The 21,595-nt window shown below is 39.0% G+C and overlaps 1 protein-coding gene across 1 annotated transcript in view; it reads left to right on the top strand.

Moving 5' to 3' along the window:
• Positions 1-11,181, top strand: part of DNAH10 (dynein axonemal heavy chain 10) — a 5,879,077-nt gene extending 5,867,896 nt beyond the window's left edge. Inside the window, exon 80 of the mRNA XM_044069759.1 lies at positions 10,745-11,181. Coding sequence (XP_043925694.1) covers positions 10,745-10,891 — 147 coding nt within the window. The 3' untranslated portion in view covers positions 10,892-11,181. The remainder of the gene's footprint in view (positions 1-10,744) is intronic.
• The last annotated feature ends 10,414 nt before the right edge of the window (positions 11,182-21,595 follow it).

Raw genomic sequence — 21,595 nt, 5'->3', positions numbered from 1 at the left:
GAACACCTAAGCTTTGCCATACTGGCCAGATAGAATGTATCCTGCCAAGGACACCGTACATCTGTCAGCATTATTGCAGTAGTGATTTAGTCCAGCATCTGTTATGGTATGCTCTTACACTGTACTGTCTGCATCTGGGAGTCCAGAATGTGAGCATTGCAGTAGTCCAACCAGGAGACTGTGCTTTCTTAGACTTTGCTCCCTTTGTTGTTTTTTCTTAGATGTATATTAGTCTAACAAATACTGCTGCCGTTGTAAATCTAGCCAAACACTGGACTGTATCCCACAAGTTAGTGTTATGTACAGGTTTATTTTAAGGAGTATATGTAAGTTAGGGTGAGATTTACAAGCTGCCTTTACCCATTAGAGACATAGGTACTACACTTGGTGTGTATTTCTGATTACCCATCCACTGGTCCTGGCTTTTCTTGAAATGGGGTTGGGAGGAATTTGGCTTCACACAGATTGGGGAAGCCTGTTCCATAGAAGGGGAATTCTCTGAGACGTGCACCTGTTCTTTCAGTGTGTCCTGTTTATGCGGCAAGCAAAGTTTAAATCCTTTGTTCGAGCAATTCTGATGTTGTTTTGCAGATGTGCAGAATGTCTGGAGTGGGATATAAGGATGCTTAAGGGACTTGTTGACAGCATCTTTGTGGCGGAGTCTCCTGTCTTAACACCTTGGTCTTATCTCCAGTTCGATTCTCTGCTGGGGTGCCTTCAGTGCGGAGTCTGCATGTCCTCCCTGTGTTCGTGTGGGTTTCCTCCGGGTGGTCCGATTTCCTCCCACATTACAATGATAAGCATCTGGAGCCTTTCTCCCCGGGCCTCCGCTGAAAATTGGCTTTGTTCCAAGTCGGACTTTCCCGGTTAACAAATGTTAAATAAAAAATAAAAATCATATGCACTAATAGAATCATGGCAATCTCAAACCTAGACTCAGACAACATCAAGACATCCCCCTCTTAGGTTAAAATTTGGCATCAACACATGACCAAAAGTAATATTAATCCAAAAGCTCTTCCTTTCCTTACCCCTACAAACCTTAGAGTAATCAAATTAAACAGTACCCTGAAACACAAGATAAGAACACTACAGGACCTGTTAAAATCTATCAATCTTGATAAAATCTTCCCTTTTCTCCAGCCACTTCACCTAAATCCTAATATAAAAATCAACAACAAACTAGTCAATCTTAGAGATTTCCCCCTTATCAAAGACTGTACAGTCTGGGACATTTATAAGCACAACAACAAACAACAACAAGAGTATCCCCGATCTAGGTCTTATTCTGAAATTGAACTACAAATACACAGTTATTCTATGACAAAGCAGAGAAATTGTATTATCACTTACTAGCCAGCAACTTGTCTACTAATATTCATGACATCAACAGACTACTTGAAATTATGTCTACACTACTGAGTAATGAGAAAATGCTCTCAAAAACCTATAATCTTATCATCTCTATGAAACATAACTCAGTGTGTCTATTCTCTAAATATTGGGATGGACATGGTACCACATTCACTGAGGAACAAAAACTAAAGGCAATCAAAAACATCATGGAATTTATTCCCTTTAGAAATCTTATATATATACGCAATTAATGATTAATAATAACACCTATTACACACCGACTGTTCTAAATAGATTTGATCCTAAAATCTCCCCAGCCTGCCCATGCTGTTCCTATCCACATGCTGACCTCATACATGTGTTATGGTTCTGTAATCACAGTTATAAATTATGGTGCTCTCTTAAAACATACCTAGAAAAAAATGGGTTATCAGAAATCCACACTGTGCAGGGAGCTTGCTATACTACACATCTCCAATCTCAAATTACCTAAATTAAAGCAACATGTATTAATTACACTTTGCTCACTTGCTAAGTTATACATTACTAAAAGCTGGCTAGATCATACTAAACTCAGTTGGAAAGGATATAGAGATATGGCATTTAAGCACATATCATCACAAAAACTTATTATTAAAGGTCCTATGAAGAGAGCATATTACCAGAAATTCTGGAAAATTCTACTTGACCAGATTTTAAATGATTAATCAATCTGAATGTTTTAAAGATTGAGGAAAATGATTTTTTTCTTCCTTTCTGTTCTTCTTGATATTTGGAGGTTCAATCTTTTTCCTTAAGCTTCTTCCCTAATCCAAGATACAATAGTAGCACACTTGTAAATATTGTATATAGTTTAGTCTGGTTATCCTTTTAGTTTTCTCCTGTACCTCGAATGATACTGTTATGTTATACACGCTAGGATGCTATTGTAAGTTGACAATCATATTCAAAGTAATGTACAATGTATTTTTTACTCTGCAATTGTTCTGATTTTTGCATAAAACAATAAAAATCTTATTTGAAAAAAAAAAGTCGCTCCCTTCTCCCTCTGGAGATTGTAGGGAGTCGACTCATAAGAAGGTGAAATTGATTACTACTTCGGCACTGCCACCTGTGACACTGTCGGCTCCAGGCTTGGCACTGCCCCAAATGATTCTGGCTCCAGCCATGTCTTCCTTATAGATACCAGCACCGCAGTTCCCGGTGCAGACAACTACTGTTCCAACAGTTCTGTCGCAACCCTTACCGGCACCATCCATACAGGTTCAGTCCCCTTCAGCACCATTGGTACAGTCTTCTTTGGCTCCAAGTATGACTCTTCTGTACTCCATGGCGCAGACATTTTCGGCACCATGTGCTTCAGTGTGGTCCTTCTTGGCACCGTCCTTATTACCAGTGCAGACACTTTCCACAATGGCACTGTACCCTTCGGGGCAGACTTTTGCCTTTACAGTGCAGACACCTTCAACTACTATGGCGCTGACGTTGGTGCAGACTACTTCCACACCATTTTTTTCGGTTCAGACATCCTCGGCTCCGGGCTCTGCACCTATTGAATTAGCAAGGACCAAATATTCTCCTTCACTGGATCCATTTGCTGGCAGTCAATATAGTCCTATCCTAGAAAGGCCAGAATCGCCATCAGCTTTCTCCATGAGGTCAACCAAGAGTCTTTCTGAACAGGATGTGTTGCGGCTTGTTGACCAGTTGCTTGTGACCAGAGGTCTCTCTCAACCATCGAAGTCCATGTTCCCTCATTCAGGTGAATGTATATTGCCTCAAACCCCAACGTACACTCCTCCTTCAACTTCTACTCAAGTTTTGAAGGCTATTCCTCTGACAGCAGCTTCACTTCCTCTGACTCCAGTAGTGGATCTCACTTTGGAACCAGAATCGTCATTGTGGCCCTCGGTGCACTGGGTATCAGGCTCTTCTCAGGCCAGTGGCTGTGCCGTGGGGGAGGGCATCCTGGCTCCACACCAATTTTTTTCTGTGGCACCCTGCACGGATCCTCTCTCTCTTATAGTTCACGGTCCTCTTGAGAATCCTGGTCTGGAGGCGGGCTCATTGGCGTGAGGTGTAATCCCAGTTCTGAGGTTGTCATGCTCAGCTCCGGGCTTTCATCCCTCCTTGGGCAGGCCAGCCTTCCAGGCCATGGAGAAGGTGCTTGTATCTGCTGGCAAATCTCACATGTCGGAGTCCTCTCCCCCTCTGTGCCACAACTATCACAAGCCTCAACTGCCAACCACCAGGCACAAGAGCCTCAGGTTTCTCCTCCTCAGGAGACCCCCTCTTTGCAGTCTTCCCCAGAATCTCCCACTGAGGAAGTACCCAGCAAAGCGTCATGTAAGAGGAAGCACATGGACTCCACTGAGGAGTCATTGACTGAAGATATGGATTTTGATGACAGGGAATGGTGTCCTTTGGTGACATCCTCAAGATCCTTAGATGTGTGACTAGAAGTCCTCTAATCTTTCCTCTGCAGAATCCATATTCCTGCAGGATTTTCATGCCCGGCCCCCTACCTCCTGGGTCACCCTGCCTGCCGATGAGCTCGTCCAGCTCATCGTCCAGCGCACATGGAAGGCTACTGACACCCTGGAAGCGATACCAAGGAGATCAGATAAAATATTATCGCCCCCAGCTGAGCACCCACATTGGTCACGAGGTCTTCCAGTAGATGCTATGGTGGTAGCAGCTGCAACTAAGAAGGATTCGGCAGAAGAGAGCCAAACTGTCCATCCACTTAACAAGGAGTCCCAGGAAATTGACAGATTAGGAAAGCGTGTGTTTGCTTCATCGACCGTGGCCATAAGGTCTTTGAATTATTTGGCACATTTTACCAGGCTTCAGAGAGTTCTTATCAACCAGCTCTCTGAAACCTTGACAGGAGCTGTTTCTGACAAGGTCCGTGACAATGTGGCTTCACAGATAGCCACCCTAGAGTCCATTTCCAACTCTTCCATGCATCTTATTTCTCAAAAAATGGAAGGGTCGAGTGGCAGGCATGGGTATAGCTGCCAGATGACATGCCTGGATGCACCTTTGCGGACTCCTTTAAGGCTTCCTTCATGAATGCCCCCATAGAGGCTGCTTCTTTGTTTTGCCCTAAAGTTAAAGATATGCTGGCAAGGTGCAAACAAGATGGCAAGACCCTGTCTGCCATTGGTGTCAGACACTTCAATCCTCAGCAATTCTACTCCAGAAATCAGAGGAGCAGGAAGATGTGGCACAAGAAATCACAGGACTCTTTCTGGGACACAGGTGCTGAGTTCTCCCCTAGAGGCAGAGGAGGAAACTCCAATGGAAGACCCCCCTTTTGGGGCAGAGGAGGTCCACGAAACTGGGGTTCCAAAGATTCCTTCTCTGGCCAACCCTATCAGCGCTCCTGAAGCATTGCCTGGCTGCTCACCTTTGGAACCAGTCAGAGGTCATTTCTCCTTGTATTCCGCTGCCTGGCAAAATATAACCGAATCTCGGATACAATGGATAATATCCAGAGACTATAGCATCCCCTTCCATCTTTGTCCAATCTCATCAAGAGTATTACCCGACATTCCACCCAGTCAAAGGGATGCAGCAGCACACAAAATCCAAATCCAAATGCTGCTCCAAAAAAGAGTCATCCAGACGGTCCCCCCAGACCAGATAGGATCCAGTTTTTACTCAAGGTTCTTTTTAGTGCCAAAAAAGACAGGGAACTGGTGACAATTCTGGATCTCAGTACACTGAACAAATTTGTAAAAATATAGAAATTCTGGGTGGTCAAGGTTCAGTCTATCTTTCCCTTCTGGAAGAAGACGATTGGATGTGCTCTGTAGATCTTCAAGATGTGTATTACCACATAAGTATGGACAAATGCTCAAGAAGATACCTCCGCTTCTGCATAGGAGCCAGTCACTACCAATTTTGAGCCCTGCCCTTCGGCCTCTCTACAGCCCCCAGAGTGTTCACAAAATGCATGGCAGTTGTTATCGCTCACTTGTGACTTCAAGGATTCCTAGAATTTCCATATCTAGACAACTGGTTCCTCACTGCCCCCACCAAGCGTCTACTGGAAGAAGCCCTGCAGTATACTCTCTTAATAGCTCAAAGCCTGGTAATCACTATAAACTTGGAGAAATCCAATGCAATCCCAACTCAGTCTTTGGAATTTATAGGGGTACTGTTGGACACAAGAAATTGCACAGCATCCCTTCTGGAACACAGGCTTCAGAGAATAAGGCAACAAGTTCAACTGCTGCTCTGTTACCACAAATCTCCTGCTCGATCTATACTCCAGCTATTGGGGCCAATGGCAGCCTTAATTACCATTGTTCCTCTCGCCAGATTCCACATGAGGCTCCTTCAGTGGCTACTTCTAACTCAGTGGTACCCTATACAATATCCTTTGTCCTTTCAGATAAGTGTAACTCAGAGATGCAAGCAAGATTTACTCTGGTGGACGTCTCAAAATCCCCAACAATGGTCTTGCCCCTTCAACCCCCATCAACCGATAGCCACAGTGACCACAGATGCCACCCTGATGGAGTGGGGGGGGGGTTATGTCAGGGAATCTTGGTCCAAGGCACCTGGTCAGAGACAGAGGCCCTTTTGCATATCAGTGTCCTGGAACTGAGGGTGGTGCTTCTAGCATTGCAAGCATTTCATTCCATCCTTCCATCAGGGACTATTGTGATCCATTCAGACAACATGTCAGTGGTCTGGTACATCAACAAACAAGGGGACACCAGATCTTTCCCGTTATGCAGAGAGGCCTTGAGAATATGGCAATGGGCAATAGCTTACAAGCACTTTCTAATTGCAATGCGCATTCTTGGGAGGTCCAACGTAATAGCGGACAAATTGAGCAGGTGCATTCTACAACCTCATGAGTGGTCCCTCAATCCTCTAATAGCAGCAAAAATTGTCAACAGCTGGGGCTAGCCTTGCTGTGACCTATGCTGTGACCCCAACCAACTACAAGTGCAGCAACTATTTTGCCCTAATCCCCCCTTGGGGACAGTCACCAAGGGACGCTCTAGTGCACGCTTGGCCCTCGGGTCTACTTTATGCTTATCCTCCTCTTCCCCGCATCTCCCAATTTCTGAAGAAAACACGACAGTTGAAGAGCAAAGTGATCCTCATTGTTCCATATTGGCCTCGACAAGTCTGGTTTCCCTTCTTCTGGTTTCACCTGCTAGATCAACCATGGATCCTCAATCCATTCCCAATGTTGATCTCCCATCCACAGGGTCTGATTCACCCCAATCTAACAACCCTGAAACTGACAGCTTGGTTTCTCCACTTCCAGTGATTGCTAGGCATGAAAACCTGTCGTCCTCTGTGCGCAGTATTTTTATTGCATCTCATAAAGCGTCCACCAGACTAATCTATCTAAATAAATGGAAAAGGTTCTCTCTATGGACAGCAAATAAACAATTAGACCCCTTGTCAGCCCCAGTTTCGGTGGTACTGGAGTACTTATCCCATCTTTTCCACTCTGGGGTATCTGCCTCTACTATCTGTGTACATTTAGTTGTCATCTCAAATTTCCATATTGGATTTCAAGATTCTTCACCTATGTCACACAGACTCTGTAAGACTTTCTTGAAAGGGGTTATCCACCTAAAACCTCGCTTTAGAGAACCGGTACAACCTTGGGATTTGGCATTGGTTCTGCAAGCTCTAACAGCTCCCCCCTTTGAACCTGCATCTTCACGTGATGTAAAATATCCCTATTGAAAAACTTTGTTTTTGATTGCAATCACATCGGCCAGACGACTGTCAGAACTTCAGGCCTTATGCATCAAACCTCCCTGTCTTATCTTCCATAAGGATAGGGTATCACTGAGAACTAATTCTACCTTTTTACCAAAAGTGGTGTCAGAGTGGTCTATCAACCAATCTATTGACCTTCCAGTGTTCTTTCCTAACCATTCTACAAAGGGAGAGTATTGCCTGCACTCCTTTGATATTCATAGGCAAATATGATTTTATCTGGACAGAACAAAATCTACCCATAAATCAGACCATTTCTGGCTTTTTCTGGACCAAGATGGGGTCATCCTGTATCAAAAGTTACATTGGCTTCATGGTTAAGAAATTGTATCACCTTTATCTACAACAAAAACAGCAATATCACTTTGCCTCATAGAGTCAAAGCACATTCTACAAAATCTATGGCAACTTCAGCAGCTTTCCATGCTGAGGCTTCCCTCACTGATATTTGCTCAGCTGCAACTTGGGCCAAACCTCATAGCTTTATTCTTCATTATAAATTGGACTTGGCCTCCAGAGGTAGAGCTTCCTTTGGCTCCATGATGCTCAGGAATGTCCTTCCATGAGAGCCACCCAGGGATACCAGTAGCTGGGGACTCTGTCCCATCAGTAAGGAATGAACGAAGATTAACAACATCAGATAAAGAAGTTATGTCTTACCATAACGTTCCATCTGTGTTGTTGATCTTTGTTCATTCATTACTTCCCGCCCTCCGTCCCCCATCTGGAGGTTCTTGATTGAGCTCATGTACTCCTTTATTGTAGGTCTGTTATGACCAGAGGTAGCCTCTACTTTTATCTATCAACTTGCAAACTCAATCTGAGGTAACAGAGAGCAGAGCATTTTTGGTAGGACCTTGGCTCGAGAGTTTTTGGCTGACAGAGCTTGATATTGGCCGGCTCAGTTCCGAGGATGGAACCAATGACCCATCAGTAATGAATAAACGAAGATCAACAACACAGATGGAACATTATGGTAAGACATAACTTCTTTTTATACTCTGTGATCCATAAAATGTTTCAGCCACTAGTCCTACATGTTGGTAATGTAGTGATGCAGCCCTGGGTAACTGGAAACATGTATTTGTTCTTGGAAGTGTTTTAGCTATATTTTGGAGAGATATGTAAGAGTTGGACAGTCAATATGGCAAGAATGACTGACAATTTGCATTTCCCTTCAGCTGATTTCTGCCTGTGATAGAACAGGTTGGTCTAGTATGATACACCCCTAATAGAGTTGATGTTCTAAGAGACCAAAAAATATATTGTGTGAAGATGGAAAAGTTCTGATCCTCCAATGACAGTGAATTTGATTTGTATTATGAATTAACTCAGAAGGCAATAAACAGTGACTTGGGGTAGAAAGATTAAAGAAAAAGACATGAAAATGAAATGAAATGGAGGACCTAGACAGAAGATTTTCATTTAGTTTGTTAACTGGAGCTCTGGGAAGAAACATGATTAAGGGGAGTCAGCTGGTGTTTTATATTAGGTTTTCATTTACATGGTCAATAAGTACAGTTTTAGTGTGCAAGTCTGAAAAAACTGATGAGGCTTAGGTAACAGTGTTTAAATAAATGTCTCTTTGCTGACTATTTATATGGGAGCTGCTAATAATAAAAAAAATCTATTTATTACTTTTTTCATTAGTAGTTTCATTATTATAATAATGTGTAAGATAAACTAGTATTAGTACACAACCTACTAAGTCTGTTTTTTTGACTGTTAGATAAAAATTTGCATTTTGAAGGAGGATTGGTATTTTGCATATCTGTACTTTGAGGGATTCATTGCTAAAGACAATGGGCTACTTATTTCAGCCTTTTCAGTCCTTGGGGAAGTCAGTATACATTAGATTGCTTTGAGTATTATTTTATTAATGTTAGCGAATTTCCCATTGCTTTTAGTGTTTTCTCATATGGGATGTATCATTGGAGTAGTAAATAATTATGTAAAAGAAGTCTTGACATGAAAAAAATGGCTGGTCCACTGTATTGCCTTTTGCTATGATAACTATATCAGAACACTGCAGGGTCTTGTTGAGTATCATTGTGCTAAAGGAGTAACTATGTCTGCAACATATTTTAGAAATGTTTCCACATGGGACATTTTAGAAGCAGTACCCTAGACTAATGCCCATCCATTCACAAAACAATGTCAGCTTGAAAACTTGAAGCTTAATCTTGGAGAAAGATATCTAACTATCCACTTTCTATGGGCACTTATTTTACTGCTCGGGATTCTACCCAAGTGTTATAATTTACTGTTACACTGACCATCCTGGAAGTGTGATAGTGCAGTTGTGTGAGATACTTTTCAAGAAGACATCACTTTGAATGACGCTATTGCCCTTCTCCCCCATTGTTAGGCATGAAATTACTGAATATGTTTGGTGGTGGTTGTTCTTTTGTAGGTTATTGGGGTGAATATAGCCTACATTTTTGTTGTTGTTACTGTTGTCTTTACATACCTAAAAACAGACACACATATTTATAGGTAACATTTAAAAAAAATGATAAAATAACTATAAAACAAATGTTTATTTAAAATTAAGTAAAAAGTCATCACAGTAAGAACTTTTGTCCTGAAAGGAAGACTGTTGAGTATCTCAGAATAATAGAAACATAAAAAAGAGAGATATAGACCAAGTGATGTGAGATTTTAAAACCCAGTTGGAAATTATTGCAGGACTTTTCAAGTCTGAATAAGATGATAAATACAGAACCCCAGTTTGTATACAGAAAGGGAAGAACACCAAAAGTATTATTAGAAAAAATAATAAAAGAAATCTAAAAGAAATGAAAAGGGGAGGGCATGAGAAACTGTGATGATTGTAATCAGTCAGTATTCATATGTTGAAAATTAAGAATTTTGTGTAAATGTCAAATGTGTAAAGATAACCAAGTCTTTTTTCATGTATTCTGAAAAATGGAGGGTATCTAGCACACCACATGAAATGTCCTGTATTTATACTAGAAAATATCTCAAGACTACAGCAAAGAATATATGAGGATGTGTATGTAGTGTACACCAAATACGTCGAGTGAATTATCTTACCACTGTACCAAAAACTGTGCTGCTGTTTGCACTGTTAGAAAAAATAGATTCAGTTTTTATGGTAAGGCTATAATAGATGAGATTTTATATTGTAAGGAATATTATTGGCAGCTATCGCCTGAAAATGTCATTTACCCAGGATGAAATGAGATGGAAAATTTTAAGATTTCTTTGAAAAGAAGAACATTTAAGTATTTGAGTGTATCATGTGACATATGTTTTGAATCTACAATATAAATAGTGGATTTGTTTGTATGTTGCACAGTTCAACTAGTTTTGAGTCAAATTACCGAATGATGCCAAAGATACTAATATGTACATAGCATTAACACAGAGTTTAGTGAAACCCATGTATAGTTGCAGTTGTGGAATGATCATTATTCCTATTATTAATGCAAAAGACAATTAGGATATTAAAAAAGTCTTTATTACAGATGTTGAAGTATTGTGAAGACTTTAGATGTTTTTTAAAAAATAAATATTGCATGTGTATTTATATAATCTTCCCAAATATTCTTAAAATTGGGAAATAATGTGTAAACTGTTTTTAATTATTATTTTCTTGTTACAGAATACCTTCAGGACTCCTGTGTATACCACATCTATGAGAAGAAATGCAATGGGAGTAGGTCTGGTGTTTGAGGCTGATTTGTTCACTACAAAACATATATCTCACTGGGTTCTTCAAGGTGTTTGTCTTACTTTAAACTCAGATTGAGTACCCCCTAGTATAGCCTTAGCTGTGCATCTGAAAAGGCGTTGTTTCATCAGAACATATCTAGTGCACTGTGCATTTGCAATTGTAAGCTATTACATATTACAACAGTATTTTATTAGTATTATATTGGTGCAATATTAAAGCAGTCTGTCATGGGAAAATATTAATTTTGCTATACATTTAGTAGTGCTGCAACTGGTTAAATGGACTTATCCTTAACATTTTGTTGTAGAAAGTCAAAAATGTTAATATTGTAATAGCAATGTAATATTTATATTGTAAAAAATATATGAAATAATAAAAGCATATTTTTATTAAACAGCTGGACTGGATTTCCTATTACTATATTTAGACTGTCATCTTAGTAGGTGGGCTGCTGCTAAAATCCCTTTTAGCCTTGACCCAGTTACACTGTTATGTAAGCTAAGAAAAAATACATTAAGGGTGAAGCAGTGCACACACCATAAGGAAGTATTTACACGATGAACTGTGCAAAACTAAGAAATATTACATTGTTTGTATTCTCTTTTAAGCTCACAGCTCTGATAGAAAACAACATAGCATGAACAATTCACATTGAACATTAACAAAAATAAATAACAGTGCTTTAATATTTTAAACTGCAACTTCAGCAGAAGCTGACTGACTTTTGAATTAGCTCAACAGCACCTTCAGCTATTGTAACATTTACAGGAATAAGAAACAGTTCAGACATTTCCTAGTACTTCTATATTAATTTTAGTATAGTAATGGATATTTCTACGCTTGTTTTAATATGAATGTTGTATTTTATTAAGTATTTATTACATGCTATACATGTACTTTACTAGTATTTGACAAATATTTATATTCATTCTGTTACTTCAGTGTTCTCTCATTTTAATGCATTTTATGAGACAGCTGAAGCGGTTGTGAAGATTTCCAGTTTTGTCTCTGTTGTTGTTTCCTGTAGCAGTGAGAGCTATCTTCACTGGGCTATAGCTTTTTATTACTTGAGATTGTGTCTTTAATTTAAATGTACTTTTTAGTGACTTTTATTTACTTTAATTTATTGCGCTTTAAATTGTATTTTCTTTTTTCAAGGACTCTTATTATTGCAGTTACGGTACTGTGCATTTGTATTTGCAGGAAGTTTTATGTATTGTGTGTGTGTTACAGGAGCATGAACATTTAGTTTAGTAGTATAACTGTATACTTTTAACATGTGCTTTGTTTTTTCATGTAAACTGTGAGCTGTATTCTTCCTGAGGCACAGGGAATTCCTGTTGGTTTTATAACTGCTAGGTTCATACAAGTGGATATAAAAAGTGTACACACCCCTGATGTATAAAAATGAGACCACAATAAATCATTTCAAAACTTTTCCCACCTTTAATGTGACTTATAACCTGTACAATTCAATTGAAAAAAAAAATCTGTTAGGGGAAAAATATAAAAAAAATGTACAATAAGCTGGTTGCATAAATGTGCACACCCTTAAACTAATACTTTGTTGAAGCACCTTTTGATTTAATTACAGCATTTAGTCTTCTTGGGTAGGAGTCTATCAGCATGGCACACCTTGACTTGACAATATTTGCCCACTCTTCCTTGCAAAAGCACTCAAAATCTGTCAGATTGCCAGGGCATCTCTTGTGGACAGCTCTCTTCAGGTCACCCCATAGATTTTCTATTGGATTTAGGTCTGGGCTCTGGTTGGACCATTCCAAAACTTTAATTTTCTTCTGGTGAAGCCATTCTTTTGTTGATTTGGATGTATGCTTGGGGTCATTGTTGTGTTGAAAGGTGAAATTCCTCTTCATCTTCAGCTTTCTAGCAGACGCCTGAAGGTTTTGGGCAAAAAGTGACTGGTATTTGGAACTGTTCATAATTCCCTCCACCTTGACTAAAGCCCCAGTTCCAGCTGAAGAAAAGCAAACCCAAAGCATGATACTGCCACCACCATGCTTCATCATGAGGATGGTGTTCTTTTGGTGATGTGAAGTGTTGTTTTTGTGCCAAATGTACATTTTGGAATTGTGGCCAAAAAGTCAACCTTGGCTTTAACAGACCATAACACATTTTCCCACATGCTATTGAGAGATTTGATGTATTGTTTTGCAAATTTTAGCTGGGCCTGGATGTTTTTCTGTGTAAGAAAAGGCTTCCGTCTTGCAACCCTACCCCATAGTCTAGACATATGGACAATACTGGAGATTGTTGTCACATGTAGTACACAACCAGTACTTGCTAGAAATTCCTGCAGCTCCTTCAGTGTTTCTGTAGGTCTCTTGGCAGCCTCCCTGACCAGTTTTCATCTTGTCTTTTCATCATTTTAGAGGGATGTCCAGTTCTTTGCAACGTCACTGTTGTCCCATATTTTCTCCACTTTTTGATGACTATCTTCACTGTCTTCCATGGTATATCCAATGCTGTGGAAATTTTTTTGTACCCTTCTTCTGACTGATACCTTTCAACAATGAGATCCCTTTGACGCTTTGTAAGCTCTTTATGAACCATGGCTTTTGCTGTAGCAGGCAACTCAGTAAATGTCAGGAAAATCCTACTAGGAGTCCTACTAGGACAGCTGAACTTTATTTGGGGTTAATCAGAGTCTCTTTAATTGATTGCAGGTGTGTACCCAAGAAGACTGAATACTGTAACTAAATCAAAAGGTGCTTTATCAAAGTATTAGTTTAAGGGTGTGCACAGTTATGCAACCAATCTATTGCACGTTTGTTATTTTTTATATTTTTCCCCTAACATATTTGTTTGTTTTTTAATTGAATTGTATGGGTTATAGGTCACATTAAAGTTGGGAAAAGCTTTGAAATGATGTACTGTGGTCTCATTTTTTATATCACAAAAACCTGGCATTTTAACAGGGGTGTGTATACTTTTTATATCCGCTGTATGTCAAAATGTAGCTATAACTAGCCTGATGTAGTCAGAATCTGACTATGACACCAACCTATGTAACATGGTTATTTTTATCTCATTTTCAAAACTTGATTAGAGGGTTCTATGTATCAAAAGTATTTATCAATAAGCCAGATACAAAGCTGAGCTACATTGCGTTGAAGAAGGTACTGAAGTAAATTCATTGATAGAACAGGTCTATATCAGAACATTGAAGTATTAAAACTTCAAATATTCTGATATCGAACACTATTCAGAGAATGCTAAGAATAGTGAAGCTGTAAAACAGCAAATTCTTTCCTCAGGAAAGAATTTGTTTGGCCGTTTCTGTGGCCTCGCTATTCTTAGTGCTGTGGTGAAAAGTTACGGGTTGGGTTCATGTAAGTGTGCGATTGTTTGTACGTTAGTGGTGGGTTAAGTGAGTTAGGGTTAGGGCACGGGTTAGGCGTGTGTGCGATAGTGACAGACTTTATGGTTGGGGCAGTTTAAATGAGTTAGGGTTAGGGTGTGGGTTAGGTGAGTGTGCGATAGTAACGGACCTTAGGGTTAGGGTTTGGGTTAAGGTGAGTGGGTAGACAGTAGTGTATGTTTAGTTTAGTGTAGCGTTAGATGTAGGAATTTAAGTGTATGTGTGTGGTTGCTGTTTGTTTGATGTGCTTGTGTTGTGTGTATATTTTTCGGAGCAGTGAATGTTTTCCATGGGAAAAAATTTGCTGTTCTGAATGTTCGATATTTTCATGTTTAGATGTTTTGGAGCTGATGAAATAGCGTTCACTATTTTCATCTTTCGATAACGTGATATAGATGCGACAGAGCAATATGTGAGTGTTCTTTGTAAAAACATTGTTGCAGTACTACTTACAATCAGGACTTATCTGTAAGGATGCCATACATCCTGTCAGAGCCAGATCAAGGTCATATGGGGCCCTAGGCAGGACACTGGACTGGGACCCCCTGTCACATGAAGTCACAACGTCATTGTACCCACCAAAAATGTCTTAAATTAAATTTAACTAATTAATTAATGTCTCAAAGATGAACTTGTCTCTTGCAGAGAAATCTTGTTCACTGGTTTGTGCTTTGTCATGGAATAGTTTTGGTTTCCTTATTTCTCTTCCTTTAGCTGCATTGGTATGGTTGGTAGTCATTTCTTTGGTTTACCTTTCATATTGAATCAAATGATTCTCTCATTTTTTGTACATATTCAAGTAGCAAGCTGTAAAGGGTAACCCCTTCATCAAGACAGATTTTCATGTTTTGTAAATTTTTGCTTGTTGCATTCAGTCTCTCCAGTATATTTCCCCACACAAGATGAACAGCATTTTCAAAAGAATTTAGATGGTCTGCCAGAACCTGTTCCTCATGTCACACACCTGCTTGTTCATTAGTAGACCTCTTCAATAACCTGAGTGCTTCAGTGACACTTTTCTTTCTGTCAGACATGGATGTAACACATAGTTCAAACCAATCTATTACCTAGTCTTCTATATGCCTCATTAATTTTGACTAACTTGCAGTCATCTCAGCTACCCAAGCTGAAGAAATGTTATAATACAGTTAGAAAGTTGACAAATAACAACATAAACAAAATACATAATTATCTTGCACTTCAGTCTTTTAAGTGGCTGTAACTACCTAATCTATTGGCCATACACATGCACACATATATTAAGACACCCAACAAGATCATCTGTAACTTCAACAGATGCTCTGTCACCTCACAGGTCTTAAACTGGTATTCACTCCACAGAGAACTGCACTAACTGAAACAACACTTAATGTTTACTCAAAAATCTAAAGTCCTAATGTTGGCTACTTATACTCTGACATTACCTAAGCATACTGATTACATAAATATTTTCCTATGCAAGCTGTATGGACTTCACTTCCAGCATATATTTTCATTGATGCTTTCTCTAGTGACCAAATGTCAGCACATCTCTGATAATATAAAAGTGAGATATCTCATTGCCATTTTCCTTTTAAACTGCACCATAATTTTTTCGCATAAAGCCAAGAAATATTAACACTTCTTAGGGTACCCTATGGCAAACATCAACATGTATGGAAGTAAGAGTTTTGGTTGAGCATTGATTGAGAAATACTTACTATAGTATGGTTGCAGTCCTATGGATATTTTAAATATTAAGAAAAGCACCTTAGACACATTTAATTCTTTCATATTGTTTTTCAAACACATCTGGACTTTTATATCATGTCATATCATATTGCAGTATTTTATAATTAATAACCATCTCCACTTCAGTTTCAGTCTTTATCTTCATATGTGTAATGATGATTTGCCACTTGCCAGTAAAAAATACCTCCATTTATAAATCCAGCAGGTGTGTGTTTGGAGAGGGCTCCCTCATAATGCCAGTTAATTTACCAGAAACCCATTGACAGCTCTAACTTTAAAATTAATGAAGTGAGTGGTTTGTCTTAAAAACTTATAAAAATGGACTTGTGAGCATCACTTTCAGCATAGGAATTCCAATCCAGAAACAAACTGAAGCTAGGAGGTATGACTGTACTTTTTAAAATAGGTAATGATGGTAAGAACCTCTTTTTTGACAACAGTCATGAATGTTTAAAAAAGATAATAATACATATTTGTACAATGTGATTATTTGAAACTACTGAAACCAATAAATGGATGAACAGATTTTAAGGGTGTGTTCAGAAAGGCTGCAGCAAATGAGTATTTATAAAGCTGTAAAACTGATATTAGTTCTCTGAAAAAAATGATGACCCATGCTGCACTTTAACAAAACATTATATTTAACCAGCCCTCCATGGCATTTATGCTGATACTATTTTTATGAAAACATAATCACTGCTCACAGAACTGTATTTATCACTGTCATTTCCCTCTTTCTGTAATAGATTCTGGTTGTGACATTATGCTTCTTCCCTGGCAGCAGGTGAAATGTCACAAAACACGTTGGTCATTTTTGTGAAACTAGTCAGTACTCGGTAAACTATAAAAAGAAACCAGCTTCAGGAATGAAGATTAGGAATTCACACCATCTTTCTCACTAATAAACATTATACTGAAGAGACATATGATAAACAATTATACAAATACAGTCAGACAGTAATAATATTTAACATACCACCATGCTGGATGGATGCTGCAGCACTAAATCCTTTTTCCTTTCCTTTTTTAAGTTATTACAGCAACTCGAGTCAGGATCAGGACTGATTCACAATGATAAGCACTCAGAGCAGACAGCAGATCTCCAGAGGAAAAAGGAAAAGAGCAATAACCCTTAATGGTTTTAACTGACAATGCATACACCTGCCTGCATAACCTTCCGCTGAACCTTGAGCAATCTGAACTATTAAGTCCATCAGGCTGGGGGAGGGTGGGGGCAGAGCAATGCACCCACTCAGTGGTGCTGCTTGCTTTGTATACCTGAAGTAAAACCCCCACACACTATGGTGGAAGAAGCCAAGCAGCACATTGTGCACAACAGTGTGAACTTTCAGATCGTAATCTGATTTTAAAAGAAAATATCACAGTAAGTTTTTATAATACACATATATATTTTTTTGTAAATTTTACCCATTTTGTGCCCCTAGCCTTCATGGGGCAGTAGGCAACTGCCTATGGCACCTACTGCTGGATCTGGCTCTGCATCATGTCACACAAGAGTTTACGTTCCTTCCTCACATGCCATAAGCTACCCTTAGCATGAGCTAATGTGCAAGTATAAGAAGGATGTATGGATGCAAAACAGCTTAGAACTTTCTTGTCAGTATTCTGCATATGCAGACTTCTACCACTGCCGTGTTTGGTCATCTGTTTTGGTAGGCTTTAGCATCAGAGACTTAGGCAAATAAGAACCCCAGTGGAGACCCTCCCTCTAGTGCAGTATTTTTCTGTAGAAACTTATTTTATGTCTTTCACAAAAAAAGGGATGTGTGATTATGGGCATCAGATTCCTTAATAAGGACTCCTACTTATGTTGCTTTTTGTGTCTTATGGTAGAATACAAAGTTAAAGTCTGTTCTTTAACAAGGGTTTGCCCTTAAATCCATCTGGAGTAGACTAAATACTCTAAAAACGTACCTGTAGAGCAAATGGCTACAGACATTAGCTCACACTGCCATATTATTATCCTCTTCCACCTCTGACATCATCCCTCAGTTGAAAAAGAAATGCAAAACAAACAGAGAGGTACTTGAATCAACCAGGCTTCCACTTCTCATTGTTGGTCTAAAATGTTAGAATCTGCTGAGGTACTTTTACAACCCCTGGAGTGCTCAACTTCTACCCATGGACTCTGTACATTGCCTGTATGCAGCCCATCTTGGCAAAAGGAATTTAGCATATCCAATCATATTGACTGTACAGATGATTCAGATGAGAAAAGAGAACCCAGATTAGTGTTAACTGGGGGGAGAGGGGGGGTTACACTAACTCCTTATTCAGAAAGGGGTTCAGGGCTCCTTGATGGAAGTTTGAACTTTGGCTTCCGTCCCTAGGACCATACATCTGGGTGTTCCCCATAAAAAACACTAGAAAAAAAATAAGCATGTTTATCTCCTATCTACCTCTCATTCCAGTTAGACTAGTTCATTAGATGACTATTCTAAATTTTGACAAGGGCCTTTACAAAGTACTTCTAGCTTTTCAGACTGGTCTACTTTCTTTGTCTTGCTCTTCTACTCTTTTAGAAAGAAAAACAGCTTATTCTTCTGAGGAGGAAGACCTTTCTGGTTTACACCATTGGGGTTCTGACTGTACCTCTCAGATTCCTTCCCCTTCTAGTTGTCAGTCATATGCTAAGGACACTTTAACATCATAGTCACCTAAGAAAAATATGTCTTTTTGGACCACTATTGCAAAGATGAAAGATTATTTTAAATGGGAAGGTAGAGAAGTCTCTCACTCCAAAAGGAGATACTATGAACTTTTAAATAGGGATACCCCCAAACCAGTAGCTACTCCTTTTATTTGGAGAGCACTAGAAGGCAAACTTCTCAACTCTGCAGAATTTCTCATGTCCAGATTTTTGCCTCACTAAATAATGACAGACATTTAAATTTCAGATTTTATATCCTTCAGAAAATACATGCTAAAGCAAAACTTGTTATTTTAGCAACTTTCTAAGTTTATAAGAGCAGTAATTAAAATCTTTACCTGATTTTGGACCTTTTTCTTCCTCCACCCATTATTTTTGGTTTTGTGCAGAATTCTTGCCTTTAAGAGGTTGAGAAGTATGTTAGAAGATGCTTTTCTTGCTCTTGTGATTTTATAGAATTTCAAACAGTCATATATATTTCCATAAAATCTCTATTTTTGATCTAGCTGTCTTCTCTGTTGACTCAGTCAAGGAATCCAGGATTCAGTGTAAAAAGGTTTGTGTTTCTGCCAGTTATCTTTCAGAGTTATTAATTGTCAAGCTCACATAACAAAATACCTCCTAGCCTCTGGATATAGACAGGATATAGCTAATATTCCTAATGCTGCTATTAAAACTACGCTTCTGGTATACTACATTCAGCCATCCAGGTAGGTAAACATACCATAAAGTGTGGTTATGATGCTATGGATGCTGCTCCTGGTAACTGGAAAAGATGGCATCTGAAGAGCCATTACAGACCTCTGCAGATTAAATGCCTTTATGCATTGATTCAAGATTCAAAATGGGTCTATATTAGAAGACTGGATGTTTAGGTGATCGAACACCTAAACATCGATCTTCTAATATCGAAAGTAAAAAATGGCAAACGGCTGATTTAACGCAGGGAAATATTTCCCTTGACTGTTTGCCAGAGTTTGCTATTTCCCTACTGTTGAGCGATCTCGGAGTTGGTATATTTAGTTAGGGGGGGTGTGGGGGCAAAACCCTCCCATTTAATATAGATGTAAAGTAATTTTTTGTGTTGTGGCCGAGGGACGTGTTTCCCTGGGACGTTCAACATTGTGCAGTTCGATATTAGAAGATCAATGTTTAGGTATTCAATCACCTAAACAGCCGGTCTTCTAATATAGACCCATCAAAATGCTATCTCTGTAAACTCTTTTTTCTCCTCCTTTCTCCTCGTGCTCAGTTGCATACTCAAGATTTAAAGGGTGTTTATCTTCTCATTCCCATTCACAGGAATCATAGACTTTTTTTAAGATCTTTTGTTTTAGGATTACATTACCAATTTACTTCTTTACTATTTGGACAATATCACTCCAAGAATATTTACCACATGCTGTGCCCAAGTAATAGCCTATTGCAGGCTCCAAGGCAAGTATATTTTTTGTAACTGGACGATTGTCTAATTTGAGCTACATCCATATAGAAACCGTTAACAGCCTTAGAATTTACTAAAAATCTTCTTCACTGATTTACTCTGAACCTCACAAAAATCCTCCCTGGAGCCTGTTCAGAGAGTGGTATTCCTGGGATGTCTCCTAGACACTTTTCTAATGACTGATTTCACCAGACAAGGTGCAGGTTTACTTGTTAAAAGAAATGCCTTCAGCAGAGCACTGTTTCAGACCCCCTAGGATTCATAGCCTCATCTATTCTGATGCTTTCTCATACCAAGCTCCACATGAATATCCAGTAGTATCTCAATCAATATGAGCCCAACACATACATCTTTTAAGTCAAAGAATTCCAGTTCTTTGCTTTGTAAGAAAGGAATTGCTTTGGTGGATCAAGCAAGGTCTATCCAGTTTGGGAGTTTCCTTCACACCTCCAAACTCTTGCCAGGGCATTGTCACAGATGCTTCAGACTTTGCCTGGGGAGCCTAGTCTCAAGGCATCAAAATACAGGGAATTTGAGGACTACAGCAAAAGAGATTATGGCTGTTATCAATGTGCTGAAAGGTCTATATCAGCTTTGGAGTCCAGGAGCATTACAGGTGATGACAGAAATATGCCATTATGATGTGTTACGTGAAAAAACAAAGGGAAGGCAAGATCTTACCCCCTTTGCAGACTAATTATTACAGCCTATGGGATATAGCCATTCAACACAGTCTGTTCCTCAAGGCAACCTATATTCTTCAGAGCCAACTACAGTGACACTGTGACCAGATCCAGGAAAGACCCTCAAAAGTAAATGTTGCACCAAGATGTTTTCCTGCAAATAGTCCACAATTAGGGAAACCTTCAGATAGATCTATATTCCTCTAACACAACAAACAAAAAAAAAATAGTTCTGCTACAAAATTCCTTACAAAGAGGCTTGGAAAACAGGTGGTTTTTCAATTCCCTGGAAAGGGATGTTTCTTTTCTTTTCTTTTTTTAACAAGAAACATCTTTATTAAATTATCACTTATGACATAGGCAATCATACATTTATATAAATGAAAACAAACCATATTGACACAATCCCAGCTGCAAACATTTTATATCACAAACCATATTGACACTTCTATGTGCAAACATTATACATCACTGATAATCTACCCAATCATCAGTCAAACATCACATAGCTCATTCAGTTCCTGCCTTCTTTTAAACCTCATTTCTCCCCTGTATGTATTGTTCCCACAATTTCCATTTTTCTATGTAATTTGCTCCTACCCTTTTCTAAAGATCCCATTTCCAGTTTTATCTTTGTTACTATATTTACTATTTCTAGTACAGTTAGTTTAGACTTTGAATTCCATTTTCTAGTAATTGCTTTTTTTGGCAGTCACCATAATTAGACTCATTAAGGCCTTACTATGTCTAGACTGTTCTAATTCTTAATTATAGCTCAGAAAAATCATTTCCCTAGTTACACCAATCTCCTCACCCTATATCTCAGACAGAATAGTCTGCAGGAAGTCCTTTGTCTGACAACTCATTA

This window comes from Protopterus annectens, chromosome 4.part0, assembly GCF_019279795.1.
Source record: "Protopterus annectens isolate FY-2018-M chromosome 4.part0, PAN1.0, whole genome shotgun sequence".
Classification (NCBI taxonomy): domain Eukaryota; kingdom Metazoa; phylum Chordata; order Ceratodontiformes; family Protopteridae; genus Protopterus; species Protopterus annectens.
Note: the sequence above shows the minus strand (reverse complement) of the source record. Positions and strands in the feature narration are given on the sequence as shown.